This window comes from Tubulanus polymorphus, chromosome 3 (assembly GCF_964204645.1).
Source record: "Tubulanus polymorphus chromosome 3, tnTubPoly1.2, whole genome shotgun sequence".
NCBI classification, from domain to species: Eukaryota; Metazoa; Nemertea; class Palaeonemertea; order Tubulaniformes; family Tubulanidae; genus Tubulanus; species Tubulanus polymorphus.
Genome location: NC_134027.1, coordinates 8,087,447 through 8,110,478, shown reverse-complemented (window position 1 = coordinate 8,110,478; position 23,032 = coordinate 8,087,447). Strand labels below are relative to the sequence as shown.

Here is a 23,032-nt window from a genome sequence, read left to right as displayed (position 1 = left end):
AATGAACACCACTGCAGTTTTCTAAGAAATGAATACCTTTATTTGGACCTGCCAAAAAATTAAGTAGATAATAATACAATCTGTGTCGCCTTTAAATGCATATCAAATCTATCTTACACAATCATTGATGAAGCATCCAACTACTACAATCTCGTAAATTGAATGAAAGAGCATAGTTTTATGTGCCAAATCCAGCATGACACAAGATGACACGTTCCAAATGTTACCATAACACATGTTCCTCCTTAAAACAAGCATGGTGGTCTTCATTTGTCAACTTAAAATAAATCGGAACACTAATCTAATCTTTGATCAGAACCAGTACAGCCATCATGCTTTCTAGTATTTTGCGATGAGTATCTGCGTTCAAGCGTTCCGAACATTCTTGTATACGCTGAGGAATGAAAGCGTTCTTCATATTCACGCGAGCCTTCTGATTGTTGTGCAACAGCGCATGGAGGGCCGAAGTTGCTATGGCAATGATCTGATCATTCTTCGATTTCAGACATGTCACAAAACACGGCAGAAGTTTTTCTACAAAAAGATTAAAATCTACTTGATATTTTGAACATATATACAATGACACTGTGACTGTTAAACAGATGATCATTGAGTCAATTTTCTTACCATTTGATAAAAGTTTGGGTTTATTGACTGCATGGAAACACAGATTTCTGAGTATGAGCACTGCATAGTTCATATATTGGGTTGAGGTCGTGTGACAAAAGTCAATCAGAATATTCACTGAATCTGAAAACGGAAATGGAAGGCGATCATTATTGGTTGAAGACATTACCAGTATTTACTTTTAGGTAAAAAAATCTTGAAACCAACCTTTAATTTTAAGGATCATCTGCTGTCCTTCAGTGGAGAATGAAAGATTGGCAAGAAGCTGCAGCCAACACATCTCTTCCATTTGTTTCTCTTTAGGTTTCTTGCCAGCATTTGTAGTCTTCTTCGGCGCCATGGTCGAAAATTTCAACAAAAAGTTACTCTACATAAGATCACGAAAATTAGTTTGGCCAATTTACTAATACCGTATATGCATATTTCAAAGCACATTAATTCCTAACCTTCCACAATATGCCGCGGCATTCTGCAGACTGCATCAGAGTAGCAAGAATATCGTAAATCAGTTTCAGAGTTGAGCTGTTCTCTTTCGTGACATTTTTGTTAGCGACCTGTTTGATCAGACAGTGGACCATTGAATTGTTACTGTGCTGCGTTCTGGGTCCGGGAACATCGGAAACAGCGACAGGTGATGTGAACGCCAGTGAACTACAAGCTGAAAGTATCAGTACTACATGAAATATGAACTACTGGGTACATGTATTTTTGAATTCAAGGCACAGTGCATGTAAATGTTGCTGGATTATAACATACCATTGGGACACCTGGCGCAATAAGTAGCAATCAGAGAAAGTGTTGCGTTCATAAGTTTACCATCAATTAAACACCACGACCACATCTTATGAAGTATACTACTCAAACCACACTGATGACATGATGCCTATGAATAGATATTAAATGATCAAATGAATATTACCAGTACTTACCGGGTACTCGTAACCTAAGACATCATAAACAAATGCATATAAACAAATGCTTACCTTAACATCATAGTTTTGATACATGAAATTTCTCAGCAAGTCAAAAGTCATAATCAATTCATGCATGAGTTGCTCTTCCTGGAATGTAAAAACGATTTCATTAGATAACACTATCATTCAGACAATTTTGGCCTGACTGCTGATCTTCTACCTTCTTTGATTTGTTTGAAGACCTTCCCAGCTGTAGCGACTCGGCATTCAGTTTTGCATGTGTATGTTTAATGTGTTCAGCTATACTTTCTACCAGACCAGCTTCAACAGTAAATCAAAACATAAATATCATGCAGTGGTAAACGTTAACACAAATCCATCGAAAGACAAAATTTCAAGATAAATCTCTTCATTCACTCTTACCATCTAGAGCATATTGTTTGGCATCTTGACTGACCGCTAGCAATGATTTCAGTGCACCGATGACTGCCAGCTTTTCTACGCTGTCTTGATTCGATACCTGCATTGCCACAGAATCGTATGCCGTCACTAATGTCTCGCACAGGATACTTCCAGTCGCTTGACTCTCACCCGCTTTTACTAAAATATACATTGCATATTCACCGTAAATAATTTTTTCCTTTTATCAATAAATGAGTTAAAATCTGACTAAGTAAAAATCATAATCAAATGAAACTAGAAATCAAAAATATGTGAAAGATTGAAATGAAATGATTTACCAGATTTCTTGCTTTCAGCCAACACATCAGTCATCGCCATACCATTATATTCTGGTCCTTTACTATTTATCTTTCCACCTTCTTTAAAGATCAGAGCCATTGCGTGAAGACACGATACTTGTATAGACATCTCTGTCTTCGATCCGATGATGTTAGTCATTGAATCTGAAAAAATGCCACTATAATTTTCATCGGCATTATCTAGGGAGACGTACATTAGAATCATCGAATTCTAATTAACTTACCTGTCAGTATATCCCATAGCGGTACGAAAACATTTGTAAGGTCAGTGAATGCTTGTCGCCTGCCTAAACTCAGTAATGTTGAGAAGAAGTTGTATACTTGCTGTTTCATTTCATTGCACGAAGAAATGACATCAGTAGTACCTATAAAATCAAGTATCCGCACATAAGTGGCAACAACAGGTAAAATAATGCCCGACGACATTACCTACTCATATCATGAATGGTAATTAAGCTAAAAAGGTAACCATGATACAACTATCAGTAGTTAGATCTGGCTAAAATCTATACAAAAATGTGTCTTACCATCTGAATTGACTGCTAAGAGCTTTGCAACCTTTTTCATTCTGTCTGTGTACTGATGAAGCAGAGCTCTGAACTGTACGTCGTGATAGCAGCATGCTTGTAGTAAAACCAACGCCTTCGCGTACATGTCCATGATATCGGAGAAAACTGTATAGTATCGTTTATCAGGAGCAGTTCGTAGTTCAGCACAGTACGCTTCTAATAGTTCATCTTCTAACATACTAAAAAGAAACGTACTTGCAAATTCATATCTAGGGTAATAAGATGATCTGAACACATTTAGACACAGTCTGAAACATCTGTGTATGGACTGTATATGCAGTTTTCACTAACCATAAAGCGCTGGGGAAAATTTCTCCAATGAAACAGGTGCTACACAAATTTACAGATTATCATTGTTATCATTATCGTCACAATAAGCAGGATATAACTAATTGAAGGCTAGGTAAGAACCTACCATAACAAAACTTGCAGGATGTTCTCTCTCTGTAGAAAGAGCATTGTGTCATGAGGGACGATTGTGACAAGGTTCGTCAACAGGTGGCAAACTCCCGCTACAAGCGCCGGGGTAGCAACTGCCTGATATTCAGGCATCGGTTCTGAATCAATACTGCTCGCTGCCCGAGATGCCGCACGATACATATGACCTGCAATACAGGTATAGACGTTATAGGTCACATAATCCTTCATTAGAACTCAACATATAATTCATATTTTCAGTTCGTGTAGTACCTTGACCAGCAGCTCGTGGAGACATTCGCGGTGATGCCCGTGCAACCCGTGGTGTACTTCGCCGGGACGCCGGAGTAAGAGATCCGCTCACATTCTGCTTCAATACCTCATCAGGGGTCGATGTCAAAACCTACAAATACGAATACGAATGATAAAACACGTAGGCAGTATTACAGCTTTGTCAGAAGAGTACAAAACACTTGTGAAATTTACTTGTCCTGCTTGTTTAAGTTCAGTCTCATCCTTGAGAGCTTCATTTATCGTACTGTTGATGATGGATATAGTTTGATCTGCAGCGTTGCTAACATTACTTGAGCCTATATATAATAATAATGAACTCCTTACAACAATTCCACCTCACACATCCATATACATGTACACAGTAAACTCCGAACTATGAATGCATTTTCTAAATCACTAACAAACCTGATCCAGGGGTGCCAGTTATTTCTGTCGTTTGAGAACTATTCCCACTTGGCGTCGTTGAAGTAACACTTGTCGGTTGAATGGCTGGATGCGGGTAATAGTTCGCGAGCAGGATTAATATCTCCTGATAAAACTGACGATGATGTAGCAGAATCAACAACGCGGAAGTTCCAACCAATGAAACCTACATGTACAAACAATAAACGACATTGAAATCCTACTTCAAAATGATATCTGATGGAATTGTCTAAATGAATTATCATAATTGATATAATTTATATGAAGCGTGGTAATTGGATGTAGAATATTCGATCTATTCTACATACCCCATTTTCTTCATTTTGTACAACAGGTCCCTGCCATACATTTTGTACGGCTTCGGCAATTCCACTTGGCATAGGTTGTGACGTTAGATTAATCAACAACAACGCGGCCTGAAAATCATTATTGAATAGTTTTAGTTTATACTCTAAATGGGATAATTGTATGTAGATGATTCGTTCAAAAATCTGAAATACCTGTCTTCGAACCATACTACATTCGTAGTGATCCAGCAAAATGTCTAAAGCTATGCCCCAGATTCCACTGTTTAGATGTTGGCAAGATGTAACCAGAGTAGCTTGGCCGATTGAAGTGCTAGACAACGTCACGGCAATACCCAAACCCGCACATCTAACCTTTATGATGAAAATCAATGAATGATAAAGAGCTTGATTTAAGTATATATCATGTTTGAAATTTAGATGACATTAACTTACGATAGGATCTCTGTATGCCCACAACGGGAACAACCAATGTAAACCAGCTTGTGCTTCCTTTTCTTGTTGAGTGAACAGCCATTTCAGTGGCCAATCCTGAAAGAATACAAGTGAAAGCATGCTTATAGAGAGAAGATTATAATCTTACCTCTTCCTTTATTTATAAACAAATTTTCAGAAAATACCTTATCGTTTGAAACTACAGCCATTTCTTGAGCCAGCTGGTTGAGACAAATCGCAGCACATTTCGTCACACCGCGACCCATATATGTCAACGATACGTCTGCTCTCCCGAGGTGAAATGCAGAGATAACCTTTAAAATGAAAAGGAGTGTAAGCACGAGTATATCATCATGTACAAATGACTTGGATTCTATAAGACGAATTACCTTACCTCTAACAAGCAAGATAATAGTTGTTCACATCCTGTTGAACCATCTTCAACTGATAATCCATCAGACCAACCAGGCCTAAATAACAACAAACAATGTATAATTTCCACCAATGCTCAAAGCGTGTACATGTATTATTTTTTGTTATCATATTTCATTGGTATTAACGAACCGAGCTGTTATGTGCATCAGACACTGGATCGTCGTTTCTAGAGCCGATAGATTATAGAAATGCGGTGCGTCAGATACGTTCAGCTTACTGCATAAATTCTGCGCAAGATCTCCTGCTCCCGGTTCGGTGAGTTTCCTGAAAGAAATGACGCATTAGAAATGAATAAACTTACTTGAAATGTATGTAACTCCCCGAGGAATTCCCAAACTGGTGTAAAAATTGGTAAAGAATTGACAGAGCATACCTAGGTTGATCAGAGTAAGAAAGCTGTGAAACAACTATGTCTACAAACATCAACAAGTGTCGATTAAGATGACGAACCGTCTGCATTGAAATACCGAGCACTTTTTCTCCCATCTCGCCGCGAGCATCAGGTCTCGCCAGCATGTTCATGATCGGTCCTTTCGGCTGGTCGAGAATCTGCTGCATCCACGAGGCGAGACGAACGTCGATGTCTGGCGCCCAGTTGAGAATCGTGCGAAATAACGACAGAATTTCAGCGAGGAGTTTCTCATCGTGTCCCGAGGCAGGTATCACTTGTAAAAACCTGGTTGAAATGAAATGATATCGATATGTCAGATGAGATGGAATGCAAACTCCAGATTGAACATTTCGATGTTTGTTACCTTTGAAATGCTTCAGGAATCTTCAGTTTATGCAATAAACTACTGTCGGCGAATGGCTTACTGCACGTGAGATACGATTTTAAACGGATTATACTACTCTGAACAGCTTCATGAGTATGAGCATTCATAACGCCGTAGATAGCGTTCAACAGACACGTAGGTAAATATGTCGATTTCAACAGCAGTTTATCAATGGCGGACAACAATAACTTCTGAGAATACCTAGAACAAGATCAACAATCAAGCTACATTCAATGTTGATAATAAACTTTGAAAGAATAAAAGTTTACAAGTATGCACATAGCGACATCATGAATGCGGGTCTTTATGCCCCGTTTGAAACTTACTCGGAAGGATCTTCGCGAAAACTGTCGATTCTCGAGATATTTTTCAGAAGTAATTCGATGTCACCGTGCCAGGCAACATTCCACGCACAGCGCAGCATCTCAGCGGGCATTCCAGCCTGCAGAGGATCCCCACCAACCGGTGGGCTAGAAATGCGATGAGGGCTTGTTATATGATGAGTATTGCAAGCAAATGGGAACTTGAATCTGAAAAATAATCGGCATCAATATTCAAGTATTTGTAGTTTTTTGTTCTCGTATCAGTACTAAATAGCCTTTGTAATATCATTAACTCTCTTTTAATGAACGAATATTTCTGTTTCAGACTTGTTCATCTTACCTATCCATCACAAAAGCTGGAACACTGAAGCCTTTCCTATGATCATCTTCATTCCTGTAATAAATCAATTGAGTCACAATTACTATTCGATTTACATTTATCGAATACAGATCAGTTTCCAAAGGGAAAACTGTACTAGGCATTGTCTACTGACTTCATCTTCAATTCATTTTCCGGCAGGGTTTATCAACTGTACATACCAAACATCCATAGCAGAGACTTCATCAAACAACATCAGAGCTAGGACGCATGCAGCTGATGTTTTCATTGTACCATCATCAGCCAGCATCAGAGAACCTACATGTATAAATATCATAAATATCTCAGAATTCGGTTTAATTTTAAAAATTACCTGTCACGAAATCGTTTTAAGTGATTATGATCAGCTTGAATGGACTTACTTCTAACAATAGGAAGGTATGTATCCATTTCATGGCTAAGTCGGTGTCGCAGGGATGAATCATAGTACAACAAGTATTGAAGCATCGTAACACACGGGGTTAGCAGATGCTTGATATCCTAGAGATATGTGTACCGGGTATTACAATTATCATGTAAGACAAGTTTACCACCTTTCTTTCTGCATATAATTCCACTAAATTCAATTTCAGAAAGGACACATAAGTCAAATTTTTACTGCCTGAATTTCAACAATCTAATTCAAACTACCTGGTGGTTTTGTTGTTCAGACATCGTGGGTTTAACAATAGCAGCATTTATGATCTCAAATATCTTATCCAATCCACCTCTTCTCATGAAAGCTTTATGAAGTGTTCCGTCTATTGAAATAGAGAAACATGAACACATAACATCGTTATAATTTCCCGTAAATTAGGATGACAGACAGCAATGGAATTTCATTTACCCTGCATCATGATAGCTAGTTGATCTGCAGCTGACTTTTTCACTTTAGCTTCGACCGTCGTTGAATGAAATATTTCGAAGACTTTCAACATTTCATCGGACTGAAAACATTAATCATCTTAGAGTTGAATAAGAATTTTTGAAATCGAAAAATTCCAAATTGCGTCTGGTGTATATACTTACAGTAAAGACAGTAATTGGGGATCCAGATGGGTGAATTGGGATAGGGTTGTCGATTACAAATCTGCTCGATATTTTTGAGATATCCAGTTGGGCAAATGATGGTAATTTGGTGATGCCTTCTTCGTGTGTCATGAACCACGCTAACCTTGACAAACCCTCTGATCTCACTCTGAAACATGAGTTTAATTCATAGCTTATTGATGCAAAATAGTTGATGCATATCATCAACTAAATCATGACTGTAACATACAACTGGACCCAAGATTTGAGCTTCATTATTACCTTGAATCAACAGAGAAACGTGAGTTTCATTCATAGCTCATTGATTCTCGGCAGTCAATGCAACTAAATCATGACCGTACCGTATAACTGGACTCTAGATTTGACCTTCATTATTACCTTGACTCAGCGGAGAACAGCATCCTCAATGTGCCTCGTAAACGCTCCAGACGAGGTACAACGGATGTTTGAGAATGTGGATCTGGTTGCACAAGACCAATGACACATTGTCCGAGTGGAGTGTAAGCATCGGAGAATCCCTGAATCGACCAGAAAATATAATTCCAAGTTATTATAAACACTTCATCAGAGATTAATGATTGTAAAAGGTAGTTAGTTACCTGTAATATTGGTAAAACAGTAGTAACGGTCTGAAGTACAGTTTGCCACTGGTCACCGGGCAGCAGTAACTCGCTTTGTAACAAGTATAACACTAGTTCCTGAGCAATTGAAGATACATCTGCTTGAGAGTCGGTCATTCCAAAACAGCACATTTCATACAACATATGTTGATTGATAAGAAATCTGATTCCGGCCGATCTATTACTGTTGGGAGTGGCAGCTTCTTCAACATTGAGACAATTCTAAACACATTATAGAAGATTAGACGAGCATTCAGTACACTACAAATCACAGGTTTTATCTTAAGATACGATCATTACAAACCTTCACCATGTCGAGAACTGCTGTATATGTCATCTGTCTTATCTGAGGCACAGGAAATGCGAGATACTTCAACAACACGCTTTGACTTCCTTCTAATAAAGCTCTATCAGCATCTTGTCTGCAACTAGAAAACGTAGCAGTTGTTTGCTTTTAGGTTTTTCAAACTATAAATAGGTTTTTCAAACTATAAATATAGTTTTTCAAACTATGCAGCCATTATCAAAGCTAATCTACGACCCATTGAAGACCATCTTGTACTCACATTTGTGATGCTAATTTCACTAATTGCAAAATAAGATTTTTGCTTCGGTGATAACGTACGCTGGATAGTGAATCTTCAGCCATTGCAAGACAAGAAGAAAGATCAGCATCTTCCTGCAATGTTAAAACAATGATAAAATACCTTGTTTGGCTTATTTTTGGAATGGAGCGTTTCGAGTAATATCAACTTACAGCATTTTGCGAGTCGAGCAAAAACTTGCAAGTGCTCTGCATCGAAAGGCAAACTTTCATCACCGACTGATAAATCATGTATTCATCTGGACTGACGATAGCCAAATAGGGGATAAGCGAATGCCTGATGTTACTGTACGTCTGCGCAATCGCCTCATCGAATACAAGGTTGAATAATTCAGCTTTCAAACTGTCCGGCAAAACATGTTCCACCTGATGATTGTAGATCCATGTACATATGTGATAATTACTTAAATACCATCATCAATTTCAAATTGTCATCAGATTAAAGAAGTTACTGAAGGTTAATAGTCAGCCGCTACTGTTTTATTTTTGATTCTTAATTCTAACCTAAAGGGTACTTACAACACTGACAGGAATAAGCGAAATCATCAGTTGAGACAGGAAGACTCCTGTGCCGACGTACGCCATACGATGCATAGATATATCATTGCCCTCAACCTGTCCAGCGACAAGATGATGATGGTGTTGCAAAGCATTTGAAATATTCTCTAAACATTCCTTGAGGTTTTCAACCTGTTTTTGAGGCAAGAAAATAACGAATTGGCTTTTCAATTCAACTCAACTTCTTTGTAGACTGCAATAAGTCATTGATATAAAATCCTTGCAACTAATTTGTTTCCATTTAACGACTTACCAGTTCCTTAGAAGCCGCTGCGTGGTCTGTCCAAATGCTTTCCGTTATCGTCTCCATTAACAGTTTTAAAGTTTCGTGAAGTAAATCCAACGATTTGGCAACAATTTTCTCACTGTCTGAACACAGGTTTTCCGTTGCTCTGATAATGACCATGACGCAATAATGCGGAAGCGATACTTGATTGAATTGCAACGTCATGATGTCATTGCGATCCTCTAAATGACTACCGCTGATCGGTGGCGGATGACTGCTCGATGAATTTGAACGGGAACTTCGAGCGCTCGAGCTTTCACCGTCGCGACCATCGCCGCGAAGCCGACCGTGAGACAGAAGCTGACTCGAGCTGCTATTACTCGGGTCACTAGATGACGAATTGCTTACCGAAACATCTGAATTTTGAAAAAATCAAATTCTATAAACAAACCATTTGAGTCTCAAACCAAGAACATGCTTCAAAACCAAGTCCAAAAGCATGACCACTTTTATTTGACTTGTTTTTAGCCTGACATGTACACTGATTTCCCTGACTTGATCTGCTAAGAATCCAATCAATGAACACAGTCAAATATGTAAAACATAGACAAAACTGTATGATCTTACGTCTGATCTAGCAATCTCAACAAAATTCTGACTTCCAGGTAAGTGGCCACCCTGTTCTGAAGTCTACGAACATCTCAGTCGAATTACAAGGGAAAGTTCACACGTACCAGCTTTAGGAGTATAAAATATCGGATCTTGGTAATAACGCAAACGCGAATGAAGAGCAGCACTAAGCCTTGACAGTGTATTTGATGCTTCAACCGCAGCTCGAACGTATTTCTCCTCTGACAACTTCAGCAATGACAAAAGACTCTGAAAAGATTATTAGTAGGCCTAATTGTGAACAAAAAATGCCAAAATTAACTTGTTTGATTAATAAGCGATAAGTTACCTTTACTATAGCAGGTCTCTGGATGAAGATTTCAGCTGGAAAATCTGGGAAGACAACATCACAAAGGAATTCACAAGCACTGACAACATGGTCCTCATCTTTACTGCATAATGAACTGAAGAAGACAAAATATACTTAAGCTGCCGTAATATATGTGTAAGACTATTTTCAGGCATACTGACTTACCTATTTGTGGATTCAAGCACATGGCGATCAGTTGCAGTCAATGATAACCATGGGTAGCATGGAAATTTGAAGCCAGACTCTGAATCTAAAAATATCAAACCATGAAATGATGTTCAACCCATCAAAGGCTCTTATTCATATAATGAAAATTATTGATTGAATTATATCAAATAACCTGATTCTTTATTCAACTCGTTCTCATCTTGTGAGTTGTTTTGACTGAAATATCCAACTTGGGCTCCGTCCCGGTTCGGATCATACTTCCATGGTTCATTTCGCGAAGGAGGTTGATCTAGACAAAGTGTAGCATATATCAAAATAATCAATCTCCAAGTCTTTTAAACCAAATTGGATGATTTTAAGATCAAAGTATTTTGCATCTGGTGCATTGAATACTTACTTTCGTTTCGAATGAACAAACATGGAGTACCTTCCTGTTCTGGTTCTTTGCCTTCTGGCAGTTTGAACAAATTTTCAACGATTTCATCGATAACCGTAATTCGGCCCTGTTCAGAATTTCGTCTCAAGTTCGAAAAGAACGCGACGGCGCCGATATCCAACAGAATCTGAGCACCCGATGAATGCTAAAAGAAATGCAAAAAGATTTTATGGCAATTCATTTCCATTTGGCCCTATCATAATTATCTAATTGCATTCAACATATTTCATACTTTTGAAAGGCAAAGAATGAGCTTGAGTACTTCATCTTCTTCAGACACTGATGGAAAATTAAACCACTCCAATAAAGCGATGAACAACTGCTTTTCTTGGATTAAATCCGCTGCGCATATGACTTTGTGTTCTAACTTGGAGCAAATGTTCTTAAGCGCCCGCACTCGAATCTCCTCAAGTTTGTGACCTATAATTAAATATCATAAAACAATCTGACCGACGTGATATCTTTATAAAACGTTTTAGCATTGAAGGAAATGAGTGGACCGACTGAGGAGAGGGAGCCTGTCTGAGACTGTATGGTTTAGTTGCACAATCAGATACTTTCCGAAGCCATACACCCATCCGATTATAAAAGCCAATTACTTGATTATCGATAGCCCTCGTAAGAGGAGGCAACGCCAGCCAGGGACCGAGTAAGCTGCTAAAGATTAGATTTCTTTAATTCAATTTTTCTCAACAAGAGCAAGGCCAGGGTTCACTCACCGGACCCGTAGTAACCGGATCCGGCTAAATAACCAGTTCCTAAAAACTAACATTATTTATTATTAACAACATCCACACACCACAAAAGCCAACAAGTCAAAGGCTGGGAAAAAGCATTTTTTGCAATACCAATCCAAATAGTTTCACACTTCACACGTTCTGACAAGTGAAAAAGAATTAAGAAAACTCACCAAGCTTCGAGAATAGAAGCTTTAAATCGACTTTACTCGTCATCATCCTCTTGAAATTAAGCGCCCTAATATTTACTTCCTAGTTCAAATGAAAAATAGTAATCTAACATAATGAAACGATGAAAACAGGGCGATGTATTTTCAGTGTAATTTCTAGTTTATTTTTCATTTTACCAGTCTATTGAAATTTAGATCTGCTGGAAAACTGAAACTTAAGTATGGAATATCATATTAATAGTCATTCCATCGTTAAAAAGCCTAAAAATAATTTTACATCGTTTCAGTAAGTGGTTATTATTGCTCTCAGCTACTATTAGTCAACAATTTTGTCATTTTGTACAAATTCAAATTTAAAATTTCAAAGTGGCTATTCGTACGCCGGACCCGTACGGATAGCTCTCGGATCTCCTCACGGCTAGGCCCGTACTAGCCAAGTGGACTTCGTCCGTTCGAACGACCCCCCATTTAGAAATTGCATCGGATGTTGGCCCTAGTGGTGTATTACTTCTCACTCTCATTGTTTTTCTTTCATTGCGCAGTCTTTTTGTTTTTGTCTGTTTGTTGTTATTGTTGTTTTTCTTCATTCACGATCTTATACTTTGGATTTATGATGAATAAATTGAAATTGAAATTAGAATAATTTTCTTATGTTCTTGAACATTAAAGTTGTTACAGTGTGAAGGCACAACCGCTCATAGGTCGGGTACTGGCCGAGGTGTGAGCTGTCACTCCAATTCTTTTATAATAATTAGAGTATTAGGTTATTAATTCTAGTGTTCTATTCATTTTCTGCGACAATAAAACAAAATGAACATAATGGTTAATTACTCCATTAAAAGGCGGAGCTTCCTCGTGTTGCGATAATTGCTCGTCATAGGTATAACTGCAGAAGCTAAATTTGACTCTCATGGCAGGTCGATAACTGCAGAAGCTAAATTTGACTCTCATGGCACGTCGATAACTGCAGAAGCTAAATTTGACTCTCATGGCAGGTCGATAACTGCAGAAGCTAAATTCGCCTCTCAGGGCAGGTCGCTATCTGCAGAAGATTAAATTCGCCTCTCAGGGCAGGTCGCTATCTGCCAATATTCGATTATCATGTTTCCGGACATCCTCGTCTCCGCACCATGTTGGTGGGAATCAGGCGCGGATCCAGGATTTCGTAAGAGGGGGGTGCTGTCAATGTGAAAGCGCAAGGGGGACTTATACCGACCGTGGGATCTTTAAGTTAAATTTTCTCCCCGAGATGCGTTTTGAGCCATCCATATTGAGACATCCTGGAGATGTCATATATACAGGGAAACAAGAAGCACAGACGGCAGGTCTGTCATGGATCCCCAGGTCGTCTCAAAGCGCGAGGAAGACAGCCACAAATCAAATTTCAAATTTGATACCTGTATGTTAGGCAACAGCGTGAGAAAATAAAATGGGCACGAAAACATTTGCTAAACGACGATCGTTACAGATATCATCTGACCTTTATGCCCTCTGTACTGGAGATTGCACCTCAAATAAGACAAGTTCCATCTATGGGTCCTCTATCAGCCAAAATGACGACTGCTTCATCGTGAATTCTGATGGCTTTCGGTCAAAATATCCACAACGTGTAGTATATCAAGCCCGCGCACATTTACGATTATTTTCGCACGGAAAAAGTGCATGCAAAAATATAAAACATGTTTGATTTGATGCGATCGGCTCAGAAGTTACAGTGTACCTTTATGATAATACAATGAACCCACATTTTGTATCTGGTTTAAGAGGATCATACAATGAATCGCAAAGGCGTACGACGGGCTTTAGATGCAGGAAAAATGTCGGCATCGGAGAAGTACTGATGACTCTAAAGCTGGGGCACACCTTTATGACCATCGTATCGGCGTATGATAGAAGGGGGTGCTGCAGCACCCAAAGCACCCCCTGAATCTGCGCCTGGGAATATTGGGTAAAAAAACAGGTGGATTGCAAGATAATAATAAACCACTGACTGGTGAACTAACTAAGTTCAGAGTAGCGTGGCATTGGAAGTTCAGCGACTGCAGCGGCGAAAGCCGTGGCAATAATTTACTGAATGACATTTTTTTCTCTGAATACCACGTTTTTCAAGTAATAAGTAAATTCGCCGCGGCAATATTTAAAACCTGTCCAAAATCGGTATTTGGCCGCAGCAATCAAAAATTGCTCCAACGCGCCTAAAAAAACTAAACAAATAAAGAATTTCAAAGAATTATATTTACTCTCATACAACGAGATGATGGGTTTGAACCCTGGATACCCCTGTACATCCTCTATTCAGCATCAGTACCACTCTGAATCAGTATCAGTAATTACTGGGTTCGAACCCGGGACATCCCCGTACTATTCAGCATCAGTACCGCTCTGAATCAGTTATCTATGGTGGCTGATTCGGGCCACGCCGACATTTTTCGAGCACTAAAAATCTCAAAACAAAATTGATAGCGAGAAAACGTTATCAGTAATTACTTTTGTTAAGATATCAACATTTTACTGTACGGTGCTGCCTCTATGCTCACCGTTAGCGGGATTTTTATACACTAACGGTAGTCAACTCTGGCAAGCGAAGGTCACGGGGTATAACTGGACAGCACGTCGATTGCCAGAGTTGACTTTAGTTAGTGTATGAAAATCCCGCTAACGATGAGCATAGCGACAGCACTGTACGGTCGCGACACCCCTGTACATCCCTTATTCAGCATCAGGACAACTCTGAATCAGTGTCAGTAATTACTTGGTTTGAACCCGGGACACCCCTGTACATCCTCTATTCAGCATCAGTACCACTCTGAACCAGTATCAGTAATTACTGTGTTCGAACCTGGGACACCCCTGTACATCCTTTATTCAGCATCGATCACTCTGAACCAGTATCAGTAATTACTGGGTTCGAACCTGGGACATCCCTGTACATCCTCTATTCAGCATCAGGACCCTCTGAATCAGTATCAGTAATTACTGGGTTTGAACCCGGGACACCCCTGTGCATCCTCTATTCAACACAGGACCACTATGAACCAGTATCAGTAATTTCTGGGTTCGAACCTTAGAGATGATCAGGAGGTCATTGGCTACATTAACCGAAAGCATGAAGAAAATAAAAACAATGATTTTTACAAGAGAAACACAAATCTCATGTAATTAATCATGTAATGATAACCCCAAAAGAAGGATACCACTTTTAAAGGCAAAGTTAACTATTCAGGACTCTGCTTCTGTGTATAAAAATCAAACCGATCATCAGTGGAAATATAAAATTAGCGGGTGGTGAAATATATATGCCATCACAAAATATTGCCGAAAGGCACTTAAATTTTAGACCGTACAAACAATGTATTGGGCAATACGGTCTGGATCCGCCCCATGGCTATAGTAACAATAAAAATGATTGCTAATTTCGTAATTACTCTTCGGTAGCTCAATACTCGCTTCTAACCGGTCAACAAGTGTTAGTGTGTCCGGGTTGAAGTGGTAAGCTGTATTGCCAATATTCGATTATCATGTTTTCCGGACATCCTCGTCTCCGCACAATGTTCGTGGGAATATTGGGTTGAAAAAAGAGGTGGATTGCAAGATAACATACAAAACCACTGACTGGTGAACTAACAAAGTTCAGAGTAGCTAAACAGATAAAGAAATTCAATCATATTTATTCTCATACAGTGTACAACAATTATACAAAATGCCAGGTGTGCTCGAGGAATTATAATGTAAGTTCCCCAAACACGTGGACGGATTTCAAAAACAATCCAATCATGGACGTATAGACTATAAACTAGAGTTTATACGTCGTCAAACCATAGACTCTTAAACAGAAACGTCTTTTTTATTTTCATGACAACAATCATACCTCACTAAATGACAGGTATGTACTCGAGGAATTATCATGTAAGTTCCTTGTTGACAAGTGAACTGTATTTTAAAAATAGCTCAACATAAAAGCATTCAAACTAGAGACAAAGTCATCCTGGAAAGCTTAGTATTAACTTAACGTTCTAAATTTCATTTTCGTTAACATCATTTTCACTAGAAGACTAGAATTTTCGCTGCACCTTGTCTTAACTAAAGATTCTCAAACATTAACAGTTCACCTAATACATTAAGATTTTGGATATCTATATTACAAGGTTAACTTTTTCTGCCTAATTTATTACATTGAGATTTTGGAAATCTAAATTACAAGGTAAACTTTTTTGTCTGCCTATTTTATACATCAAGATTTTGGATATCTATATTACAAGGTCAACCTTTTTTCTGTCTAATTTATCACATTGAGATTTTGGAAATCTAAATTGCTAGGTTAACTTTTTGATTAGTTTAAATAAAGCCAAACTTTGATCACAAATTCATTGCTGCCGGAATAAAAAATAATCCGCACATGGATTTGTCACTCGAAATAAATGTAATAATCAAAAACCGTGATTTCGTATCATCCTCGAAATTCGATTGCTATTGCTGAAATACAAAAATCCTCAAAGGGATTTGTCACTCGAAATGGGATAATCACAACTCTCCAAATTTCGCAAGTCTGATTATTGAACACCGGATTTTGAGAGATAGTTTCGAGGATAGATAGAGATGTTTGGAAAAGTCCACACAAACAGGTGCGTTTGACAATTATCTCTAAATACATGAATCGCTGGGGGAAGTTATCGTTACCGGATTACACAAATATAATCCTCTTGTAACTACTTCTGAACAACCAAATTCAAATGATTCACAAGGTATAAAACCAGAAGAATATACTGGTCATGTCACTCTCTGCAGCAGCGTATTGATTGCATCTCAGCTAAGGCTAAAAGGTAAGGTAGAATCATATTCATTGAAAACAATAAGTGATGATCACCGTTAGCTGGCATGATAAGATATTTCGTTATTTCAAGATTAAATGTTATATCATTAAAAGAGAACTTTAAGCCGAATGATGATAGGCCAATCAGGAATAATGGTTTATATTAAGCACCGCTTAATAATTCACTTCAGTGTCTATAAACGTCCAATGATGATAAAACGGTCGGGGCATGTCTGAGATTTTTGAGGGGGTTAGAATTAATAAAATCGCAACTGATCCCGATAATACTTCGCTCCGTATCCGCCAAGCGCCGGAGGCAAACGAGGCAAAAGAGCATTTTCAGAATCCTTGAAATTTGCATGAATGTTCTAAAATAGTCTTACGTTTTGAAATTCGAAGAACGTATTTGGAACTTCGAGAGATTCGGAACTTGGATTTGAAAAGGGGGCCGTCCGCATCCTAGCCAACACTCTCATGGTGACGCCCGTGAACGGTAGCGAGATACTTATTGTTTAAAGCTTAACTACTTTCTCTCATAGGATTTTTGAACATGAATCTTGTCATGATAATCGTGGTATTGTGTTCAGTGATTGCTAGTTCATCAGCGGGCATAACCAGTATATCAGTCAGTGCCCATAATAAGGCGCGCTCCGGATACCCGATTGAACCTCTCGTAAGTTCTATTTGTTTCGGGATCTATCGTGCTGAAACAATTCATATACTTTACTGCTACTGCGACCATCGTCCATCTTCGATTTATCACAAATTTTAATTCCCCATAGTCTGGAAAGTCCGCGCTGAAGAATGCCGCCCAGGCCTGGGCGGAGAAATGTGTGTACGGTCACAGCGACAATGCAAAAAATCACGTTTACGGTGAAAATATCTACATGAAAACAAACGTACCGAATGTAGTGATGTCTAATTCCGAAGCGTTAGCGGCAGCGGTTGATAGCTGGATGGCCGAGAAGGATTGGTATAAATATAAAGATAATTCTTGTTCGGCGCCAGTTGGAAAATCATGCGGCCATTTCACCCAGGTAAATTTGATAAGGAATGCATACCTTGGGACTAGGGATTTTTCGCTTTCACACCAAGTTTGAATTGCCTAACGTATTATCTTTAGTTGAATAGAAGTTTTGAATTTGAAAATATAGGGGCATTTCTTGAATTATCAGCGACAATTGAACTGGTATAACCTTTAGAGAGATTCGTATGACATGCGCATTTCATTTGTTTATGCCTATAGGTAATCTGGAAAGATACGACTCGGGTAGGCTGTTTTAACAAGGTTTGCGACACCTCGGACCCCACACGTAAAGCGAACTATGTTGTCTGTAATTATGAAACACCGTAAGTGTAAAGTTTTCTCTGAGACAGTTGGTCTCAACAAGTTGATAATACTGAGTTGAACATCGTTAATACGATTCTGATGAAACCCGTTTAGTTCGATGATTTCAACATGTCCCGGCTAACAAGCATATCAATCAAGATTTGGATGATATGAAACTCATTTGATACGAAAGGTTCAATTTCGCCTGACAAGATTCGTATTAACGAGTTCCACTATATTAAGCTTCGTCGGATCGTCAATTTGTCCTTCGTCAAAATAAATACATCTAGTCTGTTGGATGCTTATTTGGAAAATTCGTAACTTGCAAAAATCTTAACATGTGCCGGTATCAAAAGTATGTAGATGTATATATCTTAATCATAGCCTAGAAATTGTTGTACTAACTTGAACACGGTATTTCGAATGATCGGTTTTTGCATTTTTCAGCGGTAACATGCCCAACCAGAAGCCTTACTAGAATTTTCATTTTTGTCGGAATTCCCAATAAAACTGTGCTATATATGAAAATAAAAGTTTGCTTTTAGCAATTAATCTTACAGTTGCTTCACATTTTTTTATCGGAATTAAATCGGGGTAATTCACCCAACCACCATGTATCATACATGTGATCCTTTTCAAATATATAGTGCATGTATATAATTTGAAAATATTTGTTCATTTTGGAGATCGACTATGACCGGTCATAATTGGTTCATGCTGTCGAACCGTGTGTAGATTCTCAGCTTTTTCATTAGTTCACATTCTTTTTATACTTGTTCATAATCCTGGATTTGTTGTTTGTAATGCGGACTTAATAAACTTTCGATTTTCACCAAATTCTGTTATATCGGATGCTCAAAAATTGAGGATCCTCTGTTAAATACCATTAGATAAGATGATAGTCTACAGTTAGATAGCAATGACTTTGTTGCGGGAATCTTCATTGTGTTTAGAAGTCCTGGAAGTGACGCGATGGCTAAGTCACTCTGCGATGCTTTGTAGCCTACCCAAAATCATAGTTCATTGGTGAAGAATAGAACTGAAAACTAGTCAGATCGAATTGAACGGGATCGGTTCACGGGTAATGTCCATTTCTCGCGTATTTCAATCTGACTTCACTTTTGTGATCCAGGGCAGAAAGACTCTCGGGTTCGGTCATTTGGTAGCCTTCCTAATATGTGCAATTAATGTCTGTTATTGCCAAATCTATGTACAATCCACTGAAACATACATAGGGAGAATAGTTCACGGTCCGATTGGCAGGGCGATGGCCACCGGCCAGCGAATGTATATTTCTATTTAGGATCATCAGCGGGAGTATCATTAACACTCCGGAGAGCATAAATAACAATAAATTTAGACTCATTTCGATTTAGATAATTTATTTATTGAGAAGATTCGATAATGAAAATTAAAGTTCTGTACAATAAAGATTTTATTGAATTCATGGATTAGCTTGGTGGCAGCACCATACGGTCTCTCAGCTGAATTTTACTCAATTCAATTAAATTTTGTCTTCCTTGGAAATATATCATGGATATTTCAGATGAAAACCTGTGTTTTTTGAAGTTCAAACAAAAGGTTAGTTGAAATATGTAATGTAGCCATGACAAGTAGTATGTGCCCAATAGGAAAAATTATTCAACCACAGAGCAGTTCCAGCAGGGAACTGGATGGATTGGACTTCTTCGCGGAGACAATTCTTTCGTTCTTATTTAGGCCTACTTCCCATTCGCATTGGTTTAGCAGTTTAGCTGTTTAGGTCCCAGCACAAATTGTGACTAATCACTTTGTATGACTAATGAAATAAATAATTGGAGCTGGTTTTCTGATTGATATACTTAATTTGTAATTAGTAAATGATTGTGAGGCCGGGGTACCAATTTGCTTTTTGTTGATTGAATTCCTTTTAATATTTTTCTTACTTCAGCTATCTGAATGCTTCACGTTATTCCACTTAATGACACCATCATTGCGTTTGAAAACATGGCTGCATTGGCAAGAGATGACAGAATTCATGTGTAATGAAATCAAAATTTTGCGGGACAAACAACAATTATCCGCATTGAAAATTAACACCGATAATTCAAATCTAGAACCCGATATTTTTGTACGGACAGAAAAAGACGATAACGGAACTGAACAAACTGTTGGTTTAGAAAGTATAAAAAAATTAGATCATCGAGAGTTTTTAGAGTTTGACACTTTAAAATTGGATGAACTAAATAGAGCCAACAATAATACTAGTTCTCAGGCTCAAGAGAAGAATGTTCTTCGGGAATTGAAAAAGCCAGAAAATTCTGTCAAGTCAGATCTGACATTATTGAATGGAGCGGAGAACCACAATGGTGGTGCTGTCCGGACTATTCATGTTGTACGATTACCGATACCAGTTTCAGAACAAGTAGGAGAAAAAACCGAATCCAGTAATAAAAAAGGTTTGTGTTATATGATAATAAAACAAAGTAAGATCGAGGACGTAGTTCCACTGATGGTAGATTATAGACCTTGCCATTAATTCAAACCTGTGGAACTACGGTCAGAAGTTTATAATATAAATGGTGATTAGTTTATTTTGAACCAGTTACCAGTGATTTGATTTTTAGATATTTCGTTATGTTGTAGACTCGATCGATGGTTTGGTATGCGAGATCTGCAGAAAAACGTATCGCACGAAAGCTAACCTGAAACGTCATCACCGACGCGCTCATAATCCTGAGAAAAGTTTCGTCAAATGTCCCGAATGTTCGAAGCATCTATCAAGTAAAGTGGCACTGACGATTCATATGCGTTCTCACAGAGGCGAACGGCCATACAGGTGAATTACTTCCCTCCCCCGCATTAATTCAGAAAGGTTTCAGTTTTTGAATTTAAGACAGGGTCCCTACAACTAGACTACTTAGAAACTGCTTCTAAATAGAAAATGCTTTTGAAGGCGCTTCAAACTCCTTTGAGCAAAATGCGAGAAACTTCTTCGATTTTGAGAAATAGGCAATTAGTTTAGGAAGTTGTACAGTAGACTACGCCTAAATCAATACAGTTGGAACCAGGATATTTCTTTACCCAATCAGGCAGTTACCAAATTAGAAAACGAGTTTAGTAGTGTGACAGATAGAAGTTAACTTACAGAACCAACGAATTAACGGTTTACCTAGATAAACAGTACCGATTTAGGAGCAGTCTACTGTTAATTGGGATATGAATACGATGTGAACAATTCCTCGAAATTTTCTCCTTTGAAACTCCCTAAAACTACTAAAGGTTTAAACGATATCTCATTTTCGTCGTTACAGTTGCACGAAATGCGACGCCAAATTTACGCAGCGCGCTTCGTTGAATTATCATCTGAAAATTCACACGGGTGAAAAATCTCATCTATGCGATCTGTGCGGCAAGACGTTTCGTCAGAAATCGAATCTCATCATGCATAAGAAACGTCACCTGCAGGTGAAAGATTTTCGTTGCGACGTCTGCAACCGAGAATTCGTTACTAAAGGTACATACAGTCAACCCCCGATATACCGCCACCCCCATCTACCGCCCGGTTTTCTCAATTTACATCTTTTATTTCATAGTAAAACACCCCCGATATACCGGCATATTCTCTATACAGCCAAAATCGTTCTGCACCAATTTGGGCAGTATATCGGGGTTGACAGTATCTGTATATAATATTCATTTTTGTAACCGAACTACATAGACAGTGAATTGAGTACGAGTTATTTGTTTGGCTATTTTAGGTGATATGGAACGACACAAGTTATCACATACCGGCGACCGACTTCATCTGTGTTGTTTTTGCGCGAAGACGTTCACGCGCGCTACTTACTTGCAGGAACACATGAATCTACACACCGGAGAGAAGCCTCATAGGTGTAAACATTGCGACGAGTGTTTCGCGGACTCTTCGTCGCTGTCGCGTCATCACAAACGTTTCCACGCCGAATCTCCGACTGGAAATTCCGACAAAACCGACGTCGAAGCGGACAATTTACTCCCGCCTTCGTTTATCGATATGAACGATCTGCACAATGTACAGAACTATTGCGGCGACGAACAGCCCAGCTCGGATCAAATTTACCTCGGGCAAAATATGGATCTTTCTGTGATTAGTTATCTACCAACTCAAAGCGATATGAATCTCATTTGAATATCATTGTCTACATTGTCTACCTCTAATATATGATTGATCAAACGGAATTCTAAACAATTCTTTGTTTTTTGTGGTTCTTTTTCTAATAATTGTGGTCTTCGAAGAGTCAAGCATCAAGTTACAGTAGAATCGTCCTTTCTTGTTAACAATGGCTTGTGAATGTGTTAGCAATACGTTGAAGTATTTTACCAATTGAGAGTTGGAACTCTCAATTCTTCTTTGATAACCTGTAATAGGTGTAATAATCTTGGCAGTCGCAATTTACGAGTAAGGAAGAGTCTACTGTAAAACCGAACTGGCAGTAAATTGGCCAACTGGTGAAATATCCATTTTGTAAAGGAGTCCTCATGCCAGGGTGATTTAAGTCAGAATCATTCAGCAATATCAAACGAGTACAAAAATAAAGTGGAACCACATTATAACAAAACTCAACTATGTATAACATATCAAAGATTTTCATCAATATGAAAAATAATCAAAATTTCATACTTGATATGTGTGGATAGTGAAGAATTGATTGAAAAGAACAAATTTTCTGGTCCCCTTAAGTTAGT

The 23,032-nt window shown here is 38.4% G+C and overlaps 3 protein-coding genes across 3 annotated transcripts; 2 read left to right on the top strand and 1 right to left on the bottom strand.

Moving 5' to 3' along the window:
- Nucleotides 1–92: 92 nt before the first annotated feature.
- Nucleotides 93–12,231, bottom strand: LOC141901300 (rotatin-like). Its single transcript, XM_074788455.1, has 44 exons — nt 12,189–12,231; nt 11,511–11,698; nt 11,240–11,423; nt 11,015–11,131; nt 10,840–10,924; nt 10,654–10,768; nt 10,430–10,574; nt 9,723–10,111; nt 9,431–9,601; nt 9,065–9,277; nt 8,874–8,986; nt 8,612–8,735; nt 8,287–8,529; nt 8,066–8,205; nt 7,667–7,835; nt 7,485–7,584; nt 7,289–7,398; nt 7,021–7,138; nt 6,820–6,916; nt 6,620–6,673; nt 6,283–6,486; nt 5,936–6,157; nt 5,554–5,856; nt 5,310–5,444; nt 5,140–5,215; nt 4,931–5,059; nt 4,746–4,841; nt 4,506–4,664; nt 4,314–4,421; nt 3,988–4,171; nt 3,775–3,878; nt 3,562–3,691; nt 3,287–3,476; nt 2,830–3,050; nt 2,527–2,667; nt 2,282–2,446; nt 1,965–2,141; nt 1,762–1,862; nt 1,611–1,688; nt 1,384–1,510; nt 1,074–1,285; nt 835–994; nt 628–750; nt 93–534 (listed from the first exon to the last, which is right to left on the bottom strand). Exons 1-44 carry the CDS (start codon nt 12,229–12,231, stop codon nt 302–304), a joined length of 6,696 nt encoding a protein of 2,231 aa, XP_074644556.1. The 3' UTR covers nt 93–301.
- A 5,717-nt stretch (nt 12,232–17,948) lies between these two features.
- Nucleotides 17,949–18,841, top strand: LOC141901047 (uncharacterized). The gene is made up of 3 exons (XM_074788123.1): nt 17,949–18,032; nt 18,242–18,345; nt 18,773–18,841. The coding sequence occupies exons 1-3, from the start codon at nt 17,952–17,954 to the stop codon at nt 18,801–18,803; spliced, it is 216 nt and encodes a 71-aa protein (XP_074644224.1). The 5' UTR covers nt 17,949–17,951; the 3' UTR covers nt 18,804–18,841.
- A 973-nt stretch (nt 18,842–19,814) lies between these two features.
- On the top strand, nt 19,815–22,517 carry LOC141902470 (uncharacterized). The gene is made up of 5 exons (XM_074790203.1): nt 19,815–19,906; nt 20,256–20,763; nt 20,951–21,143; nt 21,619–21,821; nt 22,066–22,517. Exons 1-5 carry the CDS (start codon nt 19,859–19,861, stop codon nt 22,473–22,475), a joined length of 1,362 nt encoding a protein of 453 aa, XP_074646304.1. The 5' UTR covers nt 19,815–19,858; the 3' UTR covers nt 22,476–22,517.
- The last annotated feature ends 515 nt before the right edge of the window (nt 22,518–23,032 follow it).